This window comes from Podarcis pityusensis, assembly GCF_964106645.2.
Source record: "Podarcis pityusensis genome assembly, chromosome: 4".
Lineage (NCBI taxonomy): Eukaryota > Metazoa > Chordata > Lepidosauria > Squamata > Lacertidae > Podarcis > Podarcis pityusensis.
In genome coordinates, this window is record NC_138027.1 from 1,447,210 (window position 1) to 1,472,545 (window position 25,336).

Here is a 25,336-nt window from a genome sequence, read left to right on the forward strand (position 1 = left end):
GGGAAAGGAGTCTTCTTACCAGTTAGAAACTTTAATAATCACAGTGAGAGAACAAAGAGCCCATCTCCTAGAAATGGCGGTGCTCCCAATTAAGGATTCCACCCCCTTCGGTCCCTATTAATCCACATCTTATAATCTGATCTTGTACCCACTGTGCTTTGAGTGCCTTCTGTTCTGCCACTCTCTGAGCTTTTCTTGAACTTGGACTGAGTGCAGGATTGCTTTCCAGAGACTGGGAATCTGTTAACCCTCTCTCTCCCAGTGCTGCTTCTAGCTGTTCCCCATCCAGTATTTCCCAGCTTCTGCCTTCTGAACTATGTCCCTCTGCAAACCACTGTTCCAAATCTACACTGTCCTCCTGCTCCTGGGAAGATGCAGGATTCAGATCTGGAGGAGGGGGAGGGTCCCGCCATTCCTCCTCAGTGCAGCCCTCAGCACCACGGTCCCTGACACCAGGCAGCTGCAAGGTCTGTTCTGTGCCTCTCAGCTGCTCTGAACATAAGAAGGTAGGAATTTCTTCCAGCAGAGCAGCCTCTCGGTCAGCTCAGAAGAGAGTCTGTCTGTTGAGGATCTTCTCCAATGCAATGGCTTTGCCTTAAGAAACAGAGTCTGGAACAGACTTTTAACCTAATCACTGTGGGAAGGCTTGAGTTCTCTTCTGCTCCTGCTTCTCTGCTTCCCCAAGACAACACATTCGTTCTTTCATTTTATTTGCATGCCACTTTTCCACACACAAAGTGGCTTACAACAAAGAAAGCAGGAACACATTGCAAGCAAACACTACAAAGACAATGTCATGATAATCTAGCAAAACAATAACATTGCAACAATTTCATAATAGCATAGGATAACAACAGTGAATACAACAATGCACAACAAACCATGTTTCAGTACTGTAAATATAACAAGAGCCAGTGCTTTTTTTCTGGGGGTATGCAGGGGTACGCATACCCCTAAACATTTTGTGAATCTTTGTACTTTTGTCCATTTACTGTATTTATTTCCCCCGATTTGAGTTATAAAATGGTGGTTTTCTTGAGTCACAAGGAGAGTACCCCTAAACATTTTTTTTAAAGAAAAAAAGCACTGACAAGAGCACTTAAACAACATGCATGCCCAGTGCTGCCTCCCTATTGCTTGGCATCCTGCCCCCTCGGGGGATGGCAGGGAAAGGAAGGAAGCCGTGAGGTCTTTTGCTCAAATGGTCCACCCTGTGGGAGTCTTTGTGCTGTGCTTGTAGCGAGTCCCACGAGGCCACGGACGGGCTGTGGACCTGTAGGATCAGGTGGAGGGGGTTAGGCAGGATGGGCTATAAACTACATGCCTCCTAACCCTGGCACACTTTTGCAAGCGGGGATCCCAGGCACATAGCTCCTGCAATGGGGAAGCAATCCGCCTGCCTCCCTGGCTCCAACTCCAGGTAAGTCTGGGGGCAGCACTGGTCACATCTTGCTGTTGCGAGGAGGGGTCAAGAGCCTGGCAGGGACAGTGGCTGCAGAAATAATGGTGTGGGTTTGGAGGATCTGTCTGGGTGATGACCCGAGTCCCTGCTAATTCTTTGGGGTTCTGTAACCGGGGAGGGTTAGAATCGATCAGAGGATTTGCGTGGCTGGACTGCTCAGAGAAGCTTATCGGTAAGACAAGGACCTTCTCTGGACACTTGAATGTCCTCCTCAGCATCCCAAAAGAATAGCTGGGATGCAAGAGCTGCAGCTAAGGGATGGGGCAACCCAGGCTACGGGGGGGGGGGGGCTGTCTCCATCTCACGTGGCTGCTAGGTAGGAGAGCAAGAGCCAGAGAGAGTTGCGCGTTAGCTGAGCTGGAAGCTGGGGACACAGAGACCGCCTTGCTCTGTGCTGGAGCCAAAGCAGTGGAGTAGGAAGGCTGGAAATAAATATTGTCTGGCAACCAATATGCTCCTTTGGTTTCAGATAATAAATGGGTAGACGAGTCTAGAAAGCCCCAGACACAAATTTCAAGGCCCTCTAGCAGCTATGGTGGCTCATTTTCCAGACGTTATGTATTTAGCGTTTAGAAGAGCATAGGTGTCGGAGCCAGCCGTCACAAATGGCGCAGTTTAGCATAAAATAAAGACACAGAGAGCCAGCAATATTTTCAGGATGGTATGAGCAGCTCCTTTCGAACTTCTCTCTCTCCCGTAACTTTTATTATCCTTTGTTCTCTCCTCTCGCATGGCCGTTTGCCAATGTCTCACATTACCTACATCCGGTCATGGCTTTAACCCACCCATCGCCTTATAGGGTCATTACTTAATACACTGCAAGGCATGGACATGCAGGTCACTGAGGTCAGCGAGGCACCAGGTGGCGCTACAAGCCTTTTTCATGACTTCCTGGCTCCCACATGCCCTCTTTCTTTATTTTATATCAGAGTCATATATGTCATTACCAATACGGTTATATCGAGCGCGATAGGCGACTCTTGTGGGAACCATGCAGTACATATAGAGATTAAGGAAGGAATACATTGGATACAGCAACACAAAATAATGCAAATAACTACTATAATGATCACTAAAATCAATAAATGTCGAAGCCAACTTCCATCCGGAAGCCAAGAATATAAGAATTCTGATTCCAAGCTGCATGGTAGGCTTCCTTTCTAGTTTATTAGCCATGCACTGGTGTCACTCCTATAGCACTGAGATTGGTCACTGTATGTTCCTGTAAGAGAACAAGAGCTATTAAAAGTGAAATTCAATGTATATTGACAGTTTGGATATATGCCCCATGATTCTTTTCCCTCTTTAATTTGAAAACAAATGGGGGCAGGCTCATGGAGAGTCAATTGTACTGGAGGCCAAGAAGTTTGCTTAGGGGATATAATATTAGTAAATTGAAAAGATCCATTGACAGGCACACCATGAAGCATTATGCCGGAATGACTGGCATACACACCCAACATTTAGAAGCATGCAATAAACTGGCAAACATAATCATATCTTGTACAAAAATATTATCCCTCCATATCTTATGATAATTTTCTCCCCTAAAAGTCTTATTCAACAACGCTGTTCTTCTAGTTCGAAAGTGGCTGAGCCGTGGATACTGCCAGCCAGAGTAGGAAGCTGACAGCTGCTTGCCAGCCGATGAGGTGAAATATGGTGGTTTCAACTGGACCGGGTCATCTGCTTCTCTTCCTTGTATAAAGGTGCAGCAAAGGATGGCAAGGCAAATGGTTAGGAAGGCAAACACTGCCAGATGCAGCTCGTGTGCAGCACCTCTAGGTGGCGCATGTGGAAAGGTTTCAATGCTTCACCCACAAAATGTTGACAAAGTGTAGGGGAGTTCCGCATGCCTTGAGGCAGGACAACCCACTGATATCGCTGGGTGGGCTGCGAATTGTTATATACTGGCAATGTAAAAGCAAACCGTTCCCTGTCTGCTGGAGCCAGTGGGATGAAGATGGTTCAATGTGGCCGAAAGTCAATTGTTCAGAAATAAGCTGTTCAGAAATAGCTGGTGCCGCTGCTGCTGATTTTTCTTTTGGCGGAGGCCACTATTTTACCCAAACTGGGGTATCGGTGATCCTGGTTTGCCACACTGGAAACAAGTTGTATCGGTGGCTACAGGCTGGTTTTCATTTAGCGCTGCTGCCAGCAGATGAGCCTTGTGGGTGGCTGTACCTACAGACTGACAAATGCGAAGCATGGCTGCTGTGTCTGTGGCAGGATTGTGTATTATCGGTCGTAACACAAGTTTACAACCCTCATTGGCATTTTCAAAGGCCAATTGTTTGATAATTATTTGTTTGGCTTCAGGATTTTCAATTTGGCGACTCACTGCTGTAAGCAGCCTGTCCATAAAGGAAGAATATGATTCTCTTGCCTCTTGCCTGATTGAACCCCATCTTGATTGAATACTGGGTTCTGGGATTTTTCTCATTGCTTGTTTAGCAGCAAGAGCAGTGTCCCTCAATAAGATTTGCAGCAGTGTGGCTTGCACTGAAGCTTGAGCGAAGGGACCACGCCCCATCATGGCATCTATGACGTCTGCGAGGGTAACATTTGGATTATTTCCTCTGACTTGTTGTAACAAGGCTGGAGCATAAGCACGGCAGGCAGTTTCCCATTCGTGGGCAAACAAAACACCAGCTGATGGAGCTAACACTGTATGGGCCAAAAACTTGATGTCCTCTGGAACCAAGAGCTGGGCTAATGTGGCTTCTAAAAGTGCCTGCGTATATGGGGCTTGGAGTCCATTGGCCTTTACTGACTGTTGCAGCTCTCTCAAGATCTTAAAGTCAAAAGGTTGGTGTTGGGCTTGGGTGCCTGCCGGGGCACCAGCAGGGGGCACAATAACAGGGAGTGCCATAGTATCCTGAATTAAGGAACAGGCAAGGACTGCATGTTGAAAAGGGGTAGCTGGTTCTGCCGCTGAAAGAGCAGGGTCATTTCCAGCCAGACCACGGTATTTTTGCAGGATTGGGTCCTCTGGTGAGGAACTGTAGTCCGGAGGTTTGGGGTCTGGAGCTGCTGCTGGCAAGGCAAGTATCGGAACAGACGCTAACACAGCAGGCTGGACTAAGGAAGCTGGAGGTTGTGTTGGCAATGCAGCCAGGGAGATATTTTTTGGTGATAAAGAGCCCATGGCGTAACGAACCTTGCACCATGCATTAAGAATCCGAAGACCAATGCTGGGGTGCCCATGAAAATGTGCCCCGTTCTTGTCCCAATGTTTCAATTCCCAAGTCCCATCTGCAGGAAACCAGGGGGAATGCTCTTCGATGGCCAGAATGAGCTGTATCAAATCACCCTCCGGAACTTCCAGTTTGTTGGAGGAGAGGAGAAATTTTAAGTCTTTTAAAAATTTCTGTTGGGGAGTAGACAAAGAGCTGCCCATTTTTCTAAAATCAAGATAAAAAAGGGATCTAACTCACCGGGATCTTTTTAAGATGATTAGCGCTTGAAACCCTTGCCGGGCGTGGTGAGCCTATGATATCCGTTGCGTGGATCGAAAAACCTCACACGGTTTTATTTTAAAAACCTCAGACGTATTCTTTTATTCTGCCTCACACAGGGCACCACTTGTCGGAGTCAGCCGTCACAAATGGCGCAGTTTAGCATAAAATAAAGACACAGAGAGCCAGCAATATTTTCAGGATGGTATGAGCAGCTCCTTTCGAACTTCTCTCTCTCCCGTAACTTTTATTATCCTTTGTTCTCTCCTCTCGCATGGCCGTTTGCCAATGTCTCACATTACCTACATCCGGTCATGGCTTTAACCCACCCATCGCCTTATAGGGTCATTACTTAATACACTGCAAGGCATGGACATGCAGGTCACTGAGGTCAGCGAGGCACCAGGTGGCGCTACAAGCCTTTTTCATGACTTCCTGGCTCCCACATATAGGGACACGGGTGGTGCTGTGGGTTAAACCACAGAGCCTAGGACTTGCCAATCAGAAGGTCGGTGGTTCGAATCCCTGTGACGGGGTGAGCTCCCATTGCTCGGTCCCTGCTCCTGCCAACCTAGCAGTTCAAAAGCCCGTCAAAGTGCAAGTAGATAATAGGTACTGCTCTGGCGGGAAGGTAAACGGCATTTCCATGCGCTGCTCTGGTTCGCCAGAAGCGGCTTAGTCATGCTGGCCACATGACCTGGAAGCTGGACCCCGGCTCCCTTGGCTAATAAAGCTAGATGAGCGCCGCAAACCCAGAGTCGGTCACGACTGGACCTAATGGTCAGGGGTCCCTTTACCTTTACCTAGAAGAGGATACTCGATTCTCACCAAACGAAGTCTCCTGGTGTATCTTGTGTTCTGCAGGTGCTTATGTGGGTAGCGTTAAAACCAAGAAGGAGGGGGCACTTAAACGACTCCCCCAAAATCCCAAGTCCCCACCACAGCCTCAAACTAAGGCCAGGACAATGACCACTGACCCAGGCACCAGACATACACAATAGCATAGAGGCTCAGAAAAGCAGTCTATAAAACTGTAGCAATAAGCGGATTCCATGTATCTTACTTTTTCCTCTGACTATCCAATATAGAATCAAATAATCGCTAATGACTCCTCTGGAAGAGGGGAATCCTAGGTTCTGCCTGCCTCCATCATCCCTTAAGCATAAGGTCACTACTCCTTGCCCCTCCATTAGGCGTGAACTTGGCCTCACAATAGGAGACAGGAGGCGATCAAGGGCAGCACATACCCCAGACAGAGACCCATCAGGATGGTGGATTGGATCCTGATATTTTCAAAGGAGAAACACAGGGAAGCCCTACAGCTAGGGGGATGTAGAAATACTCTCATTGGTCTTTGGGGAAGAGGGTAGTTAAAAGATGTCAGGAACTAGGGTTATAGACAGGGGTGGGTGATGAGCTGATGTTTCTGCTTGCCAAACACTCCTCTTTTGTGACATATTTGTGATGTATCATGATGCAGTTGGAAGTGTATTATGGGGAAGGGGGGGAAGTCTTAAAAGTTCACGCAACCCCTGCTCTGGGTTCTGACTCTTTGTGTTTTTGAACCTCGTTGCAACAAATAAAGATCAGGTCTACTGACCGCTGTTTGCTTCTTTAACTTGGCTGGAGACTCCTTTAGCTGGCTGGGAGTGGCACCCCAATGAGCTGGGCAGTGGAGCAAACCCTCATCCCAGGATTTTCCCTTATCAGTAGGTAGCTGGGCCAGCTAAAGCCATTATCTTGCAAAGAGACAGGTGGGAGCAGTTCAGCAGGTTCCTTCTACTCGATTCTAAGTGCAGAGATGCAAAGTCACAAACTTGGAAGGGACCCACAGAGATCTTCCAGACCAGCCTCCCAATCCTCCAGCCGTATAATGGCATTAGGATATCAGATGTTTTATTTCCCGTGACTTTCCTAAGGATTCCCAGCACAGAATTTGTCTTTTCCACATTTCCATCGAGCTCTCCCTACCACCCCAGGGTCTTGCTCCCCGTCAGCCGCTAGCAGCCCAGACCCTGCATATCAGCTGCCGGTGCGGATGGGAATCGCATTTGCTGCTTACGCAGATGCTGGTGAGCCAGATCTCCAGCAGATCTCCTGGCATTCGCAGGAAGGCAGATCACTCAGGTGCCCGGCAAATGCGCAGCCCTGAGCCCATGCTGAATTTTAAAGGGAGCTAACAAATCAACAAGGCAATGATTCAATGTTTCTGTAACCTCAGATGGAGTCACGAGATTTTGCAGCTGTTACATTACATAGGTTTTCTTCCCCCACTACTATAATTTATTTTTTGTAAAATACATTGTCTAACAAATAAGGCACAAATGCTAGCAACACTCTCTAACCAGAGGCTGCCCTGCGCTTTGTTTCTCCCCAGGGTCTCCTCCTCGGCCGACCCAGCCATGCCGCCCAAAGATGCCCCTGGCCCCGATCCATGATGCTGCCTGGCACTCCTCGCAATGCCACCGCCAGCACTCCAGGCCCCTTCACCCTCCTGGGCATCCCAGGGCTGGAGTCCCTGCAGGCCTGGCTCTCCATCCCCTTCTGCTCCATGTACTGCATGGCCTTGCTGGGGAACTTGTCCCTCCTCTTGATGGTCAAGACGGAGCCCGGCCTGCATGAGCCCATGTACCTCTTCCTCTGCATGCTGTCCCTCACCGACCTGGTCCTCTCCTCCTCCACCCTGCCCAAGCTGCTGGCCATCTTCTGGTTTGGCAGGCAGCCCATCGGCTTCAACGCCTGCCTGGCCCAGATGTTCTTCATCCACTCCTTCACAGCCATGGAGTCCGGCTTCTTCCTGGCCATGGCCTATGACCGCTACGTGGCCATTTGCAACCCTCTGCGCCACGCCACCGTCCTCACCAACGCCGTGGTGGCCAAGATCGGGCTGGCTGTCGTGGTCCGGGGGGTGGTCCTCTTCTTCCCACACCCCTTCCTGGTGGGCCGCCTGCCTTTCTGCAAGTCCAAGGTCATTGCCCACAGCTACTGCGAGTTCATGGCCCTGGTCAAGCTGGCTTGCGCGGACACAGCGGCCAGCAGGGGCTACAGCCTGAGCCTGGCCTTCCTGATTGGGGGCTTCGACGTGTGCTTCATCAGCCTGTCCTACGCCCTGATCCTGCGCACGGTCTGCCGCCTGCCCTCCAAGGAGGCTGGTCTCAAGGCGCTGGGGACCTGCAGCTCCCACATCTGCGTCATCCTTGTCTTCTACACCACGGCCGTCTTCTCCTTCCTCACCCACCGCTTCGGCCACAATGTCCCTCATGCCGTGCACATCTTCATCGCCAACGTCTACCTGGTGGTTCCACCCACCCTGAACCCCATCATCTATGGGGTGCGGACGAAGAAGATCCGGGACCGGGTGCTGCAGGCCGTCCTGTGCAGGAAGAGGTGATGATGGCGGCCAAGCAGCTCACGATGTAGCTGCCGTTCCTGCATTGCAGATGGTTGGACTAGATGTCCCTTGGGAACCCCTTTGAATTCTACAGTTCTATGAAGTCACAGAGCAACTCTTGCAGGGGAAGAACCATACCAGGAAGGCATTGCTCTCCCATTTTCTACTGGGACTGTCTTTGGAGGCTACTACATTTTGGGTGACTTGAAATCCTGAACACAGACTAGAACCCCACGAACTGATGGCGATGCCCAGGAGCTCACTGCCATCTTCAGATGGCACCAACATGGTCTCTGTATCCATGCAGTTAGACTTGCTGGGCCTGGGGTGGCAGTGGGGGTAATTCAGCGAGAATCTTCTGCTAGCGCCCCCCCCCCTTTGAACCAGGATGAAACCCAAACTTACAATTTTTGGTGGCCTTGACCCAGTCTGTAATGGATTGGCTGGATGCAGAGGAGGGGTGGGGGGCACCAGCTGGGGAGCCCCCAAGGGAAGAAGGCTCAGAGCCGGGGGATTGGTGGTGGGATGGTGAATGGTCAGAGGGAGAAGACTGGGAAGAGAAGGTGTCAGAAGCAGAAGAGGCAACAGGGTTTAGTGAGCAGAGAGAGGCTGTGGCAGAGAGCAGTCCACAAGCAGAGGCAGAAGCAGAGGCTGGAAAGGAGGGGGAGTCAAGAGGCAGAGGTCAGCCAGGCTGGCAAGGAAGGCAGGTTGTCTTCCCCTCCTGCTGTAACAAGCTCCCCCAGCACCAGGAGAGGGATGAAGCAGGAGAAGCAAAGATGGGCAATGCGGGGGAACCTCAGATTGCTTAGGAAGGGGGAGGCGGAGAGTTAGGGAACTGTGGGAAGGTGGGGTCCTTCAGTCCCCACAACTGCCTCATGGGGCAAGAGCTACAGGGGTGAGTTGCTGTGCTCACTAGGCCTGTTCTCTTGAGTTGTCTTGTTCCTTTGAATAAGTAGTTAACTTCACTGATGCCGTGTGAGTTATTGCTGCCCTGCTCCTGACACAACCCCTGCCCTGCAAGTCCATTTCTAAATTTCTGGTGGAATATCGGTGGGGTCCAGGTGGAGAAGAAGCTTGGAGGCTCTCTTTCTCGTGGAGAAATTGCCATGAGAACCCATTCATTAAACTAAGTTAATTTCAATTAAATAGACACCTGGTAGTTCTTCTGGGGTAAGTGGGACTGGTGAATATTTACTATTGCTTCTTGAATAGGTAAGTGAAATCAATCTGAGGTAAATGATTGCTGAGGAAAAAATGTGCTCTAAAATTACACTTATGGACTTTTTCTAACTCCTTCCTGATTTATTCTTTTATGCTTTCTCGGTTCATGAGACCAACCCATCCTGTGTGTTACAACTCTTGTTCACTGAAATATGTGTGTTTGCTCTTCCTCAGAACTCTCCTCTGACAGTCTTACATTTTCCATCTGTTGTGATGTACTAAAACAAAATATTGCTTATGCTTAAACTAAAGACACCATGGTAGCTTTCAGAAAACCTATTTACTGAGCATTCGTGAATGGTTGACACAAAATTTGCAGTTACAGGTAGGTAGCCGTGTTGGTCTGCCGTAGTCGAAACAATTCCACCCACTTTGAAGATTTTGGCAGGTATCCCATCAGGTCCACTGGCTTTGTTGTTTTCATTTGGTTAATAGCTGTACACAATTCTCCCAGATTTGGAGATACTGCAAGCTCATCTCTAATTTGTTTTTGCGGGATTTGTCTCAAGGCAAATCTTTAAAAATGTAGTATAAAGACTGACAACTGGGAAACACTGGCCTGTGAGCGCTTCAGTTGGAGAACAGCCTTTACCAAAGGTTTCATGGACTTTGAAGACACTTGAACTCAGGACCCAAGGGCGAAACGTGCTAGGAGGAAGGTACGCTTGGCAAATCCACACCATGATCAGCACCCGCCTGGAAACCTATGTCCCCACTGTGGAAGGGCATGTGGATCCAGAATTGGCCTCCACAGTCACTTACGGACTCATTGTTAAAACTGTGTTTATGGAAGACAATCTCGGCTACGAGTGATCGCCAAAGAAGAAGAAGAGTCAAAACAAAATAATAAAAAATTATCCAGTAGCACCTAGAGACCAACTAAGTTTGTTATTGGTATGAGCTTTCGTGTGCTCATCTGTTTTCTGTATTTCTGTCTGGCAATAGTTGAAATAAAACTCAGTTTCCTCCTTGAATGCAAGTAATATTAGTTTAAGAAACACTAAAACTGGACGATGGAATTTGCAACCTGAAATCTCCAACTTAAAACATGGGTGTTTTGGTGTGGCAGTAAGTGTACTTTGGAACTCCCTGCCACTTGAGTAGCTGAACTCACATGTCTATATGTATTTCTGAAGTTTTCCCAGTGAGCCAGTACATTTATCAGTGAATTCTTACATTTGGTATTGTGTAGCAGAGGCCCTTTGAACAGATAGCAAGAAATTGTGATGAAGTGGGGACAAATCATCAGGAGGGCTTTAAACTGACTAATGTGGGGGAGGGAGACAGTGCTCCTGAAGGTAGGAGTCTATCAATTGATGAAGATGATCATCCAAATGTCATAGACCAAATGGAGCAAACAGCACGCAGACCTAGTGGTGGGAGGAAAAAATCCTTAAATAAGAGACACGGGGGAATGATTAATGGACTTCAATGTCTGTACACCAATGCGCAAAGCATGGGAAATAAACAAGATGAGCTTGAGCTCTTGGTACAGCAAACTAAATATGACATAATAGGCATCACTGAAACCTGGTGGGATAAGTCCCACGATTGGAATGTAATAATGGGGGGATACAATCTATTTCAGAGAAACAGACCAGACAAAAAAGGAGGAGGAGTGGCGTTATATGTCAGGGATGTGTATACCTGTGAAGAGATCCAAGATTTAGAACCTCAAAGCCAAAGTGAGAGCATTTGGGTCAAAATTAAGGGAGAGAAGAATAACAGTGACCTCATTGTGGGAGTTTACTATAGATCCCCAAGCCAAACGGAGGACATAGATGATGCCTTCCTGGAACAGATGGCCAAGCATGCCAAAGGAAGGGAGATAGTAGTAATGGGGGACTTCAATTACCCGGATATTTGTTGGATGTCAAACTCAGCCAATAGCATAAGGTCAAACAGATTCCTCACTGGCCTTGCAGACAACTTCATTGTCCAGAAAGTGGGAGAAGCAACAAGAGGAACAGCCATTTTAGATCTGGTCTTAACCAATGTTGATGACCTGGTTAGTGGGGTAGAAGTGGAAGGATCATTAGGCGCGAGTGATCATGCTCTTCTGAAGTTTACTATACAGCGGAAAGGAGCAGCCAAGCATACTAGGACTCAATTTCTTGACTTTAAGAAAGCCGACTTCATAAAACTTAGGGAAGTGCTGGGTGAGATCCCATGGACAGTAATACTAAAAGGAAAGGGAGTTCATGATGGCTGGGAGTTTGTTAAGCGGGAGATAGTAAAAGCACAACTTCAGGCAATACCAATGAGACGGAAACATGGAAAGTGCCTAAAGAAGCCAGGGTGGCTATCTAAAGAACTTTTAAGGGAGTTAAGATTAAAAAAGGATGTGTACAAAAAATGGAAAAGGGGGGAAACCACCAAAGAGGAATTCAAACAAATAGCCAGCACGTGTAGACACAAAGTCAGAAAAGCTAAAGCACAGAATGAACTCAGGCTTGCTAGAGAGGTTAAAAGCAACAAAAAAGGCTTTTATGGGTATGTTCGTAGCAAAAGGAAGAACAAAGAAACAGTGGGGTCACTCAGAGGAGAAGATGGTGAAATGCAAACAGAGGACACAGAAAGGGCTGAACTCCTCAATGCCTTCTTTGCCTCAGTCTTCTCCGATAAAGAAAACAATGCCCGACCTGAAGAATTTGGAGCAAATGATTCAGCAGAGGAAACACAGCCCAGAATAACTAAGGAGATAGTACAATAATACTTGGCTAGTTTAGATGTATTCAAATCTCCAGGGCCAGATGAACTGCATCCAAGAGTATTAAAAGAACTGGCAGATGTGATCTCAGAACCACTGGCAGTCATCTTTGAGAATTCCTGGAGAACAGGCGAAGTCCCGGCCGACTGGAGGAGGGCAAATGTTGTCCCTATTTTCAAAAAGGGGAAAAGAGAGGACCCAAATAATTACCGCCCAGTCAGTCTGACATCAATACCAGGGAAGATTCTGGAGCAGATCATTAAGCAAACAGTCTGTGAGCACCTAGAAAGGAATGCGGTGATCACCAATAGTCAGCATGGATTTCTGAAAAATAAGTCATGTCAGACTTGATCTCGTTTTTTGACAGAATTACAAGCCTGGTAGATGAAGGGAACGCAGTGGATGTAGCCTACCTTGATTTCAGCAAGGCATTTGACAAGGTGCCCCATGATATTCTTGTAAAGAAGCTGGTAAAATGCAGTCTTGACTATGCTACCACTCAGTGGATTTGTAACTGGCTGACTGACCGAACGCAAAGGGTGCTCATCAATGGTTCCTCTTCAACCTGGAGAAGAGTGACTAGTGGGGTGCCACAGGGTTCTGTCTTGGGCCCGGTCTTATTCAACATCTTTATCAACGACTTGGATGATGGACTCAAGGGCATCCTGATCAAATTTGCAGATGACACCAAATTGGGAGGGGTGGCTAACACCCCAGAGGACAGGATCACACTTCAAAACGACCTTGACAGATTAGAGAACTGGGCCAAAACAAACAAGATGAATTTTAACAGGGAGAAATGTAAAGTATTGCACTTGGGCAAAAAAAATGAGAGGCACAAATACAAGATGGGGGACACCTGGCTTGAGAGCAGTACATGTGAAAAGGATCTAGGAGTCTTGGTTGACCACAAACTTGACATGAGCCAACAGTGTGACGCGGCAGCTAAAAAAGCCAATGCAATTCTGGGCTGCATCAATAGGAGTATAGCATCTAGATCAAGGGAAGTAATAGTGCCACTGTATTCTGCTCTGGTCAGACCTCACCTGGAGTACTGTGTCCAGTTCTGGGCACCACAGTTCAAGAAGGACATTGACAAACTGGAACGTGTCCAGAGGAGGGCAACCAAAATGGTCAAAGGCCTGGAAAGGATGCCTTATGAGGAACGGCTAAGAGAGCTGGGCATGTTTAGCCTGGAGAAGAGGAGGTTAAGGGGTGATATGATAGCCATGTTCAAATATATCAAAGGATGTCACATAGAGGAGGGAGAAAGGTTGTTTTCTGCTGCTCCAGAGAAGTGGACACGGAGCAATGGATCCAAACTACAAGAAAGAAGATTCCACCTAAACATTAGGAAGAACTTCCTGACAGTAAGAGCTGTTCGACAGTGGAATTTGCTGCCAAGGAGTGTGGTGGAGTCTCCTTCTTTGGAGGTCTTTAAGCAGAGGCTTGACAACCATATGTCAGGAGTGCTCTGATGGTGTTTCCTGCTTGGCAGGGGGTTGGACTCGATGGCCCTTGTGGTCTCTTCCAACTCTATGATTCTATGATTCAAATCACAAAAGTCACAAAAGCGATTGTGCTGATTTTGGTAGTGGGCTGCATGTGCATGATATCTGCTGCGGGGGCAACCCCCCCAACCTATACATACCGTATTTATTTATTTATTTTAAATAATGTTTATTAAGAGTTTAGAAATTACAGAAAGGAGAAAGAAAAAGTTAAACAAAGCAAAATATAATACAATACATATAAAACAGAAAACACTACTTATCTTAACAAAACAAAAACAAAAACAAAAACAAAAACAAAAACAGAAACAATTAAAAACGCATCCAATATTTCCATATCTTATCTTTCATTTACTTGTTTCTACGACCTCCTCACACCTCCCTTTTTTGTATTCTAGTTCAATTAGCTATTTCAGCAAATCCTTTCCATCTTTCTCAGTTTTTGTCCCATAATTTATCTTAACACAATCTAACCTTATTTTTTTCCCCTTTAGCCCATTAACAGTCTATTTTTACTTAATTCTTTATAACATTTCTGCTAAAGCCATATAGCTTCTTTCCAGCATCCTTCTAACATTCATTAATTTTACAGTGTTTCTGTAAATAGTCTTTAATTTTTTTCCAATCTTCTTCCACCAACTCTTCTCCCTGGTCTCGGATTCTGCCAGTCATTTCCGCCATTTCCATGTAGTCCATCAGCTTCATCTGCCATTCTTCCCGGGTGGGTAAATCTTGTGTCTTCCAATACTTCGCGATGAGTATTCTTGCTGCTGTAGTTGCATACATAAAAAAAAGTTCTATCCTTCTTTGGCACCAATTGGCCGACCATGCCCAGGAGAAAGGCCTCTGGTTTCTTCAGGAAGGTATGTTTAAATACCTTTTTCATTTCATTATAGATCATCTCCCAGAATGTCTTAATCCTTGGGCACGTCCACCAAAGGTGAAAGAATGTACCTTCAGTCTCATTACATTTCCAACATTTATTTTCGGGCAAATGGTAAATTTTTGCAAGCTTGACTGTTGTCACGTATCACCTATAGATCATTTTAATTAAATTCTCTCTTAAGGCATTACATGCCGTAAACTTCATACCTGTGGTCCATAACTGTTCCCAGTCAGCCATCATGATATTGTGTCCAACATCTTGTGCCCATTTAATCATAGCTGATTTCACCGTTTCATCCTGAGTGTTCCATTTCAACAGCAAGTTATAAATTTTTGATAAATTCTTAATTTTGGGGTCTAACAATTCTGTTTCCAATTTTGATTTTTCCACCTGGAAGCAAAGTTTTTTATGCAAATTATATGCCTCCATTATTTGGTAATAATGGAGCCAGTCTCACACTTTGTTTTTTAATTTTTCAAAGCTTTGCAGTTTTATTCTGTCTCCCTCTTGTTCCAAAATTTCCCAATATTTCGGCCATTTGGCCTCCATATTGAGTTTTTCTGAGCCTTCGCTTCCATTGGTGACAACCATCTTGGGGTTTTATTTTCTAACAAGTCCTTATATCTTATCCAGACATTAAACAATGCTTTTCTAACAATATGGTTTTTAAACGCTTTATGTGCTTTAACCTTGTCATACCACAAATATGCATGCCAACCAATTACATTGTTGAAACCTTCTAAGTCCAGCACATCAGTGTTTTCAAGAAGCAGCCACTCTCTCAGCCAGCAAAAAGCGGCTGATTCATAATAAAGTTTAAGGTCTGGCAGGGCAAATCCACCTCTTTCTTTAGCATCAGTTAATATCTTAAATTTTATTCGAGGCTTCTTGCCCTGCCAGACGAATCTACAGATATCTCTCTGCCATTTCTTGAAACAATCCATTTTGTCCAAGATTTGCAATGTTTGGAACAAAAACAGCATCCTTGGCAATACGTTCATTTTTATCACAGCAATTCGGCCTAACAGTGATAACTTCAAATTTGACCATATTTCTAAGTCCTTTTTCACTTCAATCCATCATTTTTCATAATTTTCCTTAAATAAATTCACGTTCTTAGCAGTCATGTTAACCCCTAAATATTTCACTTTCTTAACCAATGTTAATCCTGTCTCCTTCTGAAACTTATCTCTCTCTATCCCAGTTAGGTTTTTCTCTAAAACCTTAGTTTTTATCTTGTTCAACTTAAAGCCTGCTACCTGACCAAATTCTTGAATCAGTTCCAGTACTCTTTTAGTACTAGATTCTGGCTCCTGTAAAGTCAATACCAAATCATCAGCAAATGCTTTCAGTTTGTACTGTTTAGTTCCCACTTATATACCTTTAACCAATTGGTTCCTTCTAATCATATTTAACAGAACCTCCAGGACCGATATAAAAAGCAATGGAGAGATTGGGCAACCTTGTCGTGTTCCTTTCTCAATCTTAAATTCTTCTGTCACTACATTATTCACAATTAATTTAGCCTTTTGTTCTGAATAAATTGCACCTCTACCATTTCCAAAACCTTGACCTACCCCCATCCCCTGTAGATTCTTCTTCATAAAACTCCAAGAAATATTGTCGAAGGCCTTCTCCGCGTCCACAAATATCAGAACTGCTTTAGTATTAATGTTCACTTGTAGTTTTTCTAAAATATTAATTATATCCTCGTATTATCAGACAAATGTCTGCCCGGGAGAAAGCCCGCTTGATCTTTATGAATTTCTTCTACTAACGCCTTTTTTAATCTTTTAGCCAAAATATCTGCAAAAATTTTGTAACCCACATTAAGCAACGATATGGGCGGTAGTTCTTAAGCTGTGTCTTTTCAGTCTCTGTTTTCGGTATAAGTGTAATATATGCTTTCTTCCACGACTCTGGTGCCTTTTTCCCTTCCAATATTTCATTACAGACTTCCTTCAATGGTTGTATTAGCCATTCTTTCAAAGATCTGTAATATCTTGAAGTCAAACCATCTGGTCCTGGAGATTTACCCAACTGCATATTCTGAATGGCCCCTTCCACCTCCTGATCCGTTATTTTGTGGTTCAACATTAGCTGTTTTTCCTGAGAGATTTTGTGTAGTCCATTTATTTTCAAAAATCGATCAATGTCCAATTTTTCTGCTTCTCCTGTGTATAAAGTTGTTTAAAATACCTCTGAAAACACTTCCTGATCTCCACTGGGTTCTGTATATTCTTTCCTTCCACTTCCAAATTCGTAATAGTATTAAGTTTTTGTCTTTTTTTCATTTGCCAGGCCAGCAGTTTTCCGCACTTATTTGCTGATTCAAAGGTCTTTTGTCTCATCTGTTTAATCTTCCATTCTATTTCCTGATTCATCATTTTCATATATTGTACTTGATATAACTTTATCTCTTTCAGAATCTCCTGCGACTTTGGTTTCGCTCTCAATTTCTTCTCCCCTTCCTTTATTTTCTCCAAGATTTTATCTTTTTTTTACATACCATATTTTTCGCTCTATAGGACACACCGGACCATAGGAGGGGGAGAACAGGGAAAAAACTTTTTTTCTTGTTCTCCCCCTCTAAAACAAGGTGCGTTCTGTGCATTCAAGGTGTGTTCACCTGAAGCCTCCGGAGCCCAGCGGGAGTTCCCACTGGGCTCCGGAGGCTTTGGGTTCCTTTTGACCTGCTCTTTGGGGCTGGCGGTGGGAAGCGCTGCTTTCCCCCACCGCCAGCCCCAAAGACCAGGTTGGGGAGCAGTGCGAAGGCGTTGCGCGCCTTCCCGCTGCCCCCCGAGCTTGTGGGACTGGCGTTGCAGCCTTTCCCCACCTTCGTACAGCCTTCGTAGCCTCCGCAGGGCAGCTAACCCCAAGCTAGAACAGCGGGACGGAGTGCTGCGCAGCACTCCGTCTCCCTGTTCTGGCTTTGGGCTTAGCCGTGCAGCCTGCATTCACTCTACACATTTCCTCTTAATTTTTGGAGGGGAAAAAGTGTGTCCTATAGAGTGAAAAATACGGTAAATTCCTGCAACACCCTCCAGTGCAGGGGGAAAGAACCTTGGGATATGTGAAGATGGCTCTCCTCTCAGTCTCCTTTTCCCCAGGCTAAACATACCCAGCTGCTTCAACTGTTCCTCATCAGGCTTGGTTTCCAAACCCTTGATCATCTTGGTTGCCCTCCTCTGCACACCTTCCAGCTTCTCAACATCCTTTTTGAATTGTAGTGCCCAGATCTTGACACAGGATTCCAGACGAGGTCTGACTAAGGCAAAACAGAACAGGACTATGACTTCTCTTGATCTGGTTGAATAAAGTTATCTGCACCCCGTATGAAGCTGTCGTCAAAATCAACAGTCACGGCTGCATTTGCCTGGGACCTTCTCCCCAGGAACTACGGTGGAGGAAGCCTCAACCCCTTCTGGAGGAAATAGACTCGGGTGCCCATTGCTGCTGCTGTTGGCATCCATCTCTCTCGGGAGACTACGGAGGAGGAGGGCACCTTTGGAGGTGAGGTCAAACCATTGGAGATCTTTGGATGAAGGATGATACGTAAATTTAATAAATAATTAAAATAAACATATAGAATCTGCTTTGAAAAACAAGATTTATGTAGTGCATAATAGATGTTGATTGGCACTTGAGCATTTGATGAAGTTTGATGGATTTATTTGCTTCAGCACACAGTGAATTTAATGGAGGGAAAGAGTGGCCTGGACAAGGCAGAGGAAAAGGAACAGCATCATTTGCCTGCTTTTTATATGTTCTGTGTTTTAAACGTCCCTGAGATCTCTTGATGAAGGGCGGTATGTCAGGTTAATAAATATTAACAACCACCACCATCCGTTGTTAGTCCCTTGAATGAGCAATTAAGCATTTCTGGGAGGGGAAATGGCATACGTTTGTGTATAAGCATAAAAGGCATGCATTAAAACGTATTACTCATTCATTATGAAAATATGATTTATTTATTTTGAACTTTGCTTGGTTCCTCCTTGGTAGCCAGCGCCATTATTTCAGCAGTGGGAGAACTCAGGACAGCTGCCTTGAGGGACATCTAAGAGCAGTTTGGCAGGGGAAAGGTCTCCCTTGGGAGGTTTCTAAGCAGAGATTGGATGGCCATCTGCCATGGATGCTTCTGCTGAGATTCCTGCATTGCTGGGGGTTGGACTAGATGACCCTGGGATCCCCTCCTATGTCTCCCATTCCTGAATTCTAGGAAGAGGTTCCTTGCTTCCTGCAAAGCCCTTTCCCCTGCCAGCTCTTCCTCTGGTTTCTGGCCAAGGGAGGGAGATGCTCAGAGCCCAGCCAAGAGCCTCACCCCCAAAAGGATATCTGGGCATTGGCGGAGCCAGGGGGGCAGCTGCCCCCCTAAATCCATAAAAAAGAACAAAAAGCTGAGATTTTGCAAAGCGAGAGAGGGCTGAGCTGGAGGGACTCGGCTTTGCAAGGGTTAAAGGGAACCGAGCTGCCTTCCTAGAGAGAACAGGAAGAAAGGGGGGGCAGGTCCTCCAGAGCCAAGGCCCCTCCCTCCCCTGCCTCGCTGCCCCCTCCTGGGATCTGGTGAGTCTCCTCTCTCTCTGGGATCTGGTGAGTCTCCTCTCTCTCTGGGATCTAGTGAGTCTCCTCTCTCTCTGGGATCTGGTGGGGGTCCCAGGGCTGCAGCAGGGGAGGGGGCTGGGGGGACCCCAAGTCAGGGAGGAGAGGGTCCTGCCAGGGAGGGGCCAGGTCTGCCACGCTCTCCTTCCTGCAGAGCAGAGGATCCCAAACTCAGTTGGCCTTCCGCCCCCCCTTCAGAAAAACAATGACTCCCCCGAAATCTCCTTCTTCAAACAAAGGAGTCCGTAGAACTTTGAGTCTCTGTGACGTCTCTCAGCATCAGTGCACAACAGAGGGAAAATGTGCAAATGGTTTTCCAAAGCTGGACGAGGAGGTGGACTAGCCCCCCCCCCCATGAAAGTCACGGGGAGAAAAGAAGGAAAGTCTGGCTGCTGCATTGGGGACCAGTTTCCCAGTCGTCTCCCAGGGCAGCTCCCCACGGAGGCCACTGCAGCAATCCCCTCACACCCAGAGCAGGGCATCCCAGGACCACATCCTCTCTCTCCCAAAGGGATTGTTGCTGGCAAAGCAGCCGGAAATGGGCGCTGCTACTCACTGAGCCTCCAGGGACCTGGGCATCAATGGCTGTGCATGTGTTAAGCCATCTAAGAGAATAATAATAATAAATTAGCTGCCTAAATTTCAAAGGAGATGTATTTGGCCCCACCCACTTGGCCCTCAGGGGGTTGGCCAGATACATTCCTGGCCCTCAGAGCAAAGAAAAAGGGACCCCACCCCAGGAGTCTTGTCGTGAGAGCAGCAGAGAGTCCAAGTGCAAGAAAAGGAGACAGAAGCAGGGGAGTGGGGATGGGGGGGCAGCAACTCCTGAGGACCCCCAGGTGAGGACCCCCACTAGAGCCAGGCATCCATTTCCCACAAGATACAAATTATTCCCTTGTCAGTCAGTCCTGACTTCTTGCATTTACCTCAGAGAAATCCCTTCAGTTGCCTCCACGTTTTGCATCGCAATCTTCCTTCTAGGGGGGCTAGAGTCTGCTTCCTCCTCCTCCTCCTCCTCCTCTCCTTCTTCTTCTTCTTCCTCTTCTCTCCTCCTCCTCCTCCTCCATCTTCTTCTTCAGAAGATATCTCATGGTTTGGTACAGTCCCACCCTGGTTCCTAGGAAGACTCATCCGTGCTTGCTCAAGGAACATTTCTCTTCTTATGACCTAAAAATTCTGTAACTAAACAATGTATTTGCTTTGTAGGATTTGCTAGCACCTCATTAGCACAGGCAGAACTTGGCAGAAGGCCAAAGGGTTCCTTCCAATCTCTTAGAGACTTCCTGAGAGCACAGATGGATGAGCAAGACTCAGCTGGCCCTGGAGCAGGAAGAGGCCATGCCATCCAAACTGGGAGCAGTGGGGGATTCTGGGAAAACTCTGGGCAGAAGATCCTGGGTGAGGAGGACACCCTCCGCTCAGAGGTGCAGAGCCAGCAGTTGAGGCAGTTCTGCTGCCAGGAGGCCAAAGGACCCCGAGAGGTTTGCAGCCGACTCTACCACCTTGACCGTCAGTGGCTGAAGCCAGAAAGGCACACGAAAGCTGAGATGCTGGACCTGGTGATCTTGGAGCAGTTCCTGGCTGTCCTTCCCCCGGAGATGGAGAGCTGGGTGAGGGACTGTGGAGTGGAGACCAGTTCGCAGGCGGTGGCCCTGGCCGAAGGTTTCCTCCTGAGTCAGGCAGAGGAAAGAAAGCAGGAACAGAGAAAGCAGGTGAGAGAGACTTTTCTCTGGATACTCCCAAGGGGCTCCATAATGCTCTACTGTTGGCCCATTCTTTTTCTGGGAAGGCATCCATGGAATGAGATCTAACACCCTGAATGTTTTTGTCTTTGTCATACTTTTTCTTATATTTCTCACCATTCTCTGTTTTGAGTCCTTGTTTCTTTTTCAGGGAAAGGATCTCTTTGCAGAAATGGACCTGGATTCCTGTGAGGCAGAGAGGCCTCCGTTGGACACCAGAGAGAGGCCACTGGGTAAGGAGGAAGGTGGCTTTTCTCTGTTTTGTCTCATTCTGTTGGTTTCCCAACTAATCTGTGGGTTCTTTTCATCTTTTTTTTGTGGGGAGGGGACTGTTGGGGTCAAGGGTCCAGAGGAGAGGAGGTGTATTTTTATACAACTAACATATGAAATGGGCACAAACTGTTGAATGGTTTCTTTATATGTAAAGGTTCATCATTGTTCTACCCGATGTGTATGTCTTTAAGGGGCCAGAGCAAGATAACGAGACCCAGCTTTACAGCTGTGAAACATAGCAGGTGCTGCTGAGTTGTATTGATTAAGCTGTGTCAGCAATTGTGATTGATTAAGCAATTGATTAAGCTGTGTCAGCGCTACCATACTGCAAATAGCCAACATCTTTGGTTATGGGCCCAGCTGCTGAGTGGATGACTGTATATTTTTGGACTCTGAGAAAGGTTTGAAAACGCCTTCTCCTGTTGGCGTAGTTCTGTGGGTCTGGAAGAGTTCCAGAATGGTTGACCGGGTTCCAGAAGCTGAGAAGGCTCTGGTCTTCCCACAGCTGACAGATGAGAACTATAGTTTATGGTCTTTTCGGGTGGAGGCGCTCTTGACCTCTAGAGAAGTATGGACCTATGTAACTGATGACCCTCCTAACCCTGTAACTAATGCTTGGTCAAAAGGAGATGCAAAAGCCAGGGCGATAATTAATTTGGCAGTCAGCGACCAGCAAGTAGTTTATATAAGGAATAAGAAAACTGCCAAAGAAATGTGGGACAGCCTTGCAGCAGTGCACATTAGAAAAGAGTCGGCGTCTGCATTGACGTTTTTCAAGCAGTTGTACCAGACGAAGTTGGTGGTGATTTGGCAGCACACTTGAGACGTCTGGAGGCAATACAATTAATTCGAAGGGACATGGAGATACCTGATATTCAGTATGTTTTTATCATTCTTTGTTCCCTTAACGAGGACTTTGATGGTATAGCTAGCCAGATATCTGCCGTTCCACCAGCACAATTAACTGTGGAAGGGGTAACGGCAAGATTAATAGGCGAGTATAATAGAAGGGAGGCTTGTGTCATAAGCACTCCTATTTCCAGAAATAATGAGGAACACCATATGCAAACTTGTGGTGATACAACTGCATTTAAAGCTGCAAAGCGCTGTTGGTTCTGCAATAAGCAAGGACATTTTGCAAAGGACTGCAGATCCAAAAGAAAGCAAAGTACTCCCAAGCCTGTTTCTGTTCGTCAGTCACGGTTGGGATACTGCCAGGGAGATAGCGTCCATCTGAGCCCCAAGCCGGCTGCCGGACGTCCATCGATCTCTGTAGCCACGCAGATCCAGCAATTAGCGACACGAAGCCTTAGAAATAGACTGCCACATTCCAGGCTCGTGCACATCCTTTATCAGCAGAAACACAGCCAGAAAGCTTGCACCGCAGAAGAGCAGAAGAGCATATTTACAGACTTTATTTAGCGTTGAACAGAACAAAGGAAAAACATGACCGTTCTGAGTCAGCGTCTCTGTCCGACTGAAATCGAAAGGAATAGCAAACATAAACATCCTGTGAACAGGACATGCGCAGACTCTGTGACTCTCAAAGCCTGCTCCCTTTTAAGGTGGAACGGAAATATCCTAACAGTCAGCTCAGCAGCCGACATCGTACCGTAAAGACAGAAACGAGCCGCGAGCTTTTCACACTAGCACAAGAGATCGTGAAAGAATTAAAGGTGCCAAGTGGAATTATTTTATTGTGGACTCAGGAGCATCTCAGCACATTTGCAACGATCGAAGTTTATTTATTTCTTTCGAAGAGGAAATTGGTAATGTACATTTAGCCAATTCACAAGTCTTGCAGTCGCTTGGCAGGGGTACTGTTAAACTTGACTCTTTAAACATTACAATAGCGAACTGCATTTACTGCCCGTCAGTGGACAATTTATTGTCAGTAAGATGTTTTGCTCGTCAAGGAATAACTGTGCGTTTCTTAAAGTCAATGTGTGAGTTTTTCGATGGGAACAAATGTCTATTATATGCCCGGGACTCTGATGGATTATATAGACTGTATTTTCGCACCTACTCCCAATCGCCTATAAATTGCAGAGCAGCACAGTCAAGCCAGGGGTTGAGGAATGTAAGGCCACATTCCGGGTGTGTCCATGAGGTGCACAGACTTTTAGGACACCTGAATTTTGCTGATGTAATTAAGACAAAGAATATTGTTAATGGCCTCAACTTAAAACCATGTAAATTCTTTATGCAATGTCTATCTTGTTGCAAGAATAAGATTAAGGTTGCACGCAAGGGTAGGTGCTCAGATAGGAAAGTAACTGAGCCATTTGAGCGTGTACATTGTGATTTAGCTTGGCCACTCCCACCATCATTAGGAGGTTCTAAGTACTGGCTTACCCTGATAGACCAGTATAGTAGATATTGTTGGACTTATGCAATAGCTGAGAAACCCAAGCATTTGAGAAGTACAAAGCTTTTTGCAACTGGGTAAAAACACACTTTAACAAACCAATTAAGAACCTGTTTTCTGACCGGGGCGGGGAATTTGTTTCTGAGGATTTTGAGAAATTCCTGGAAGCGCAGGGGACTACTCATGAGTTATCTTGCCCCCGAAGTCCCTGGAAAAATGGGCTTGTTGAAGTTGTGCAGCGTGACCTGCAGGCAGGGGTTAAAACTTACCTGCACGATGCTAATCTGCCCAAAGATTTTTGGGCTGAAGCGCTCCATGCCTTTTGTTATGTTAGAAATCGCAGTTATCATTCTGGTTTAGATGTCACCCCCCTATGAGAAGTTGTTTAAAAAACGCCCTAAACTGAAATACCTACGCATTTGGGGTTCAGATGTAATTATGCATTATCCCGCTAAGCAGAAATTGGGTGAGCGTAGTGTTCTGGGAAAATTAATGGGCTACCAGCAGGGGGCGTACAGAATTTACATACCAGCGACCGGCAAATTTCATATTACCAGAAGCATGATACAAACTGTAAATTGGAATGGTGTTGCTGTTTTCCAAGATACTAACGGTATAAATGATACTGAGGAAGAAGAGGAAGCAGCAGCAGCAGCAGCAGCAGCAGGAAATGGTGCTTCTGAATTAATGGAAAAAGACGAAAAGCCTGTTGAATCTGATAATTTGTTTGATGATTTAAAGTCACAGGCGCCCGAGGGGAAGTTAGATTCTCTTGAGCTTTCTGACCGTGAGCTTAGCCTACAGGCATCTCTTCAGTCTGACAATGATGATTCACAACCAGAAACTAGTAGTTCACTTAGTCCCATTAAGTCTGAGGAGTCTGACTCTCCTTCCGGACTGAGACGTTCAGATAGAAAGAGGCAGAAGCCACAACGTTTTGCAGATGAACATTTTAATACTGTATATGCCAATAAGGTGGTTTCTGAGCCAAAAAGCTACAATGATGTTCAGAATTTACCTAAGCACCAAGCTGCAAATTGGTATAAAGCTATGAACTCTGAGATAGCTTCTTTAAATGAGCATAACACTTGGTCTCTTGTACCACAAACCCCAGATATGAGACTTATTGATTCAAAATGGGTTTATAGAGTTAAAATGAATGACAAAAATGAAGTTGTAAGGTACAAGGCTAGATTAGTTGCTAGGGGTTTTCAACAAATTCCAGGCGAAGATTATGATTTGTGTTATTCACCAAGTGTAAAATATGAAACAGTTAAACTTTTGTTAAAAGATGCATCACAACGTGGACATTCTGTTTATCACCTAGATATAAAAACTGCATATTTGTTTGCAGATTTAAAAGAACAAATTTTTATGCGTGTTCCTGAAGGCATAGACGTCGCTGAAGGTTTGGTATGCAAATTAAATAAATCCCTTTATGGTCTGCACCAAAGTGGAAGGAATTGGCACCAAACTTTAGCAAAAGAATTGCTGGATATTGGTTTTTCACAAGGAAAGACAGACAATTGTGTGTTTATAAAGGAAAGGGCAAACTCTGTAACAAAAATGTGTGTCTATGTAGATGACGTGTTAATTTCTACAAAAACTAAACAGGAATATGAAGAGGTAGTTTCACAGTTACAGAAGAAATTTGATGTGGTGGAATTAGGCATGGCTAAAAATTACTTATCCATGCAAATTGAGAAAGGCAA

At 46.0% G+C, this 25,336-nt stretch overlaps 3 protein-coding genes across 3 annotated transcripts in view; all 3 read left to right on the plus strand.

The window, feature by feature from the left end:
• Window positions 1-7,354: 7,354 nt before the first annotated feature.
• LOC308476343 (olfactory receptor 52P1-like) lies at window positions 7,355-8,311 on the plus strand (the record flags this gene model as incomplete). The annotated part of the gene is made up of 1 exon (XM_081003885.1): window positions 7,355-8,311. The coding sequence occupies one exon, from the start codon at window positions 7,355-7,357 to the stop codon at window positions 8,309-8,311; it is 957 nt and encodes a 318-aa protein (XP_080860011.1).
• Window positions 8,312-19,183: 10,872 nt separating this feature from the next.
• Window positions 19,184-25,336, plus strand: part of LOC308475096 (uncharacterized protein) — a 30,854-nt gene continuing 24,701 nt past the window's right edge. The window contains exons 1-3 of the mRNA XM_081001976.1: window positions 19,184-19,205; window positions 20,448-20,953; window positions 21,135-21,216. Of these exons, the coding sequence (XP_080858102.1) occupies window positions 20,537-20,953; window positions 21,135-21,216 (499 nt within the window). The 5' untranslated portion in view covers window positions 19,184-19,205; window positions 20,448-20,536. The remainder of the gene's footprint in view (window positions 19,206-20,447; window positions 20,954-21,134; window positions 21,217-25,336) is intronic.
• The window catches only part of LOC308475136 (uncharacterized protein), a 60,880-nt gene continuing 54,757 nt past the window's right edge, over window positions 19,214-25,336 (plus strand). Inside the window, exon 1 of the mRNA XM_081002082.1 lies at window positions 19,214-19,232. The gene's annotated coding sequence lies outside the window, so the exon portion shown is untranslated. The remainder of the gene's footprint in view (window positions 19,233-25,336) is intronic.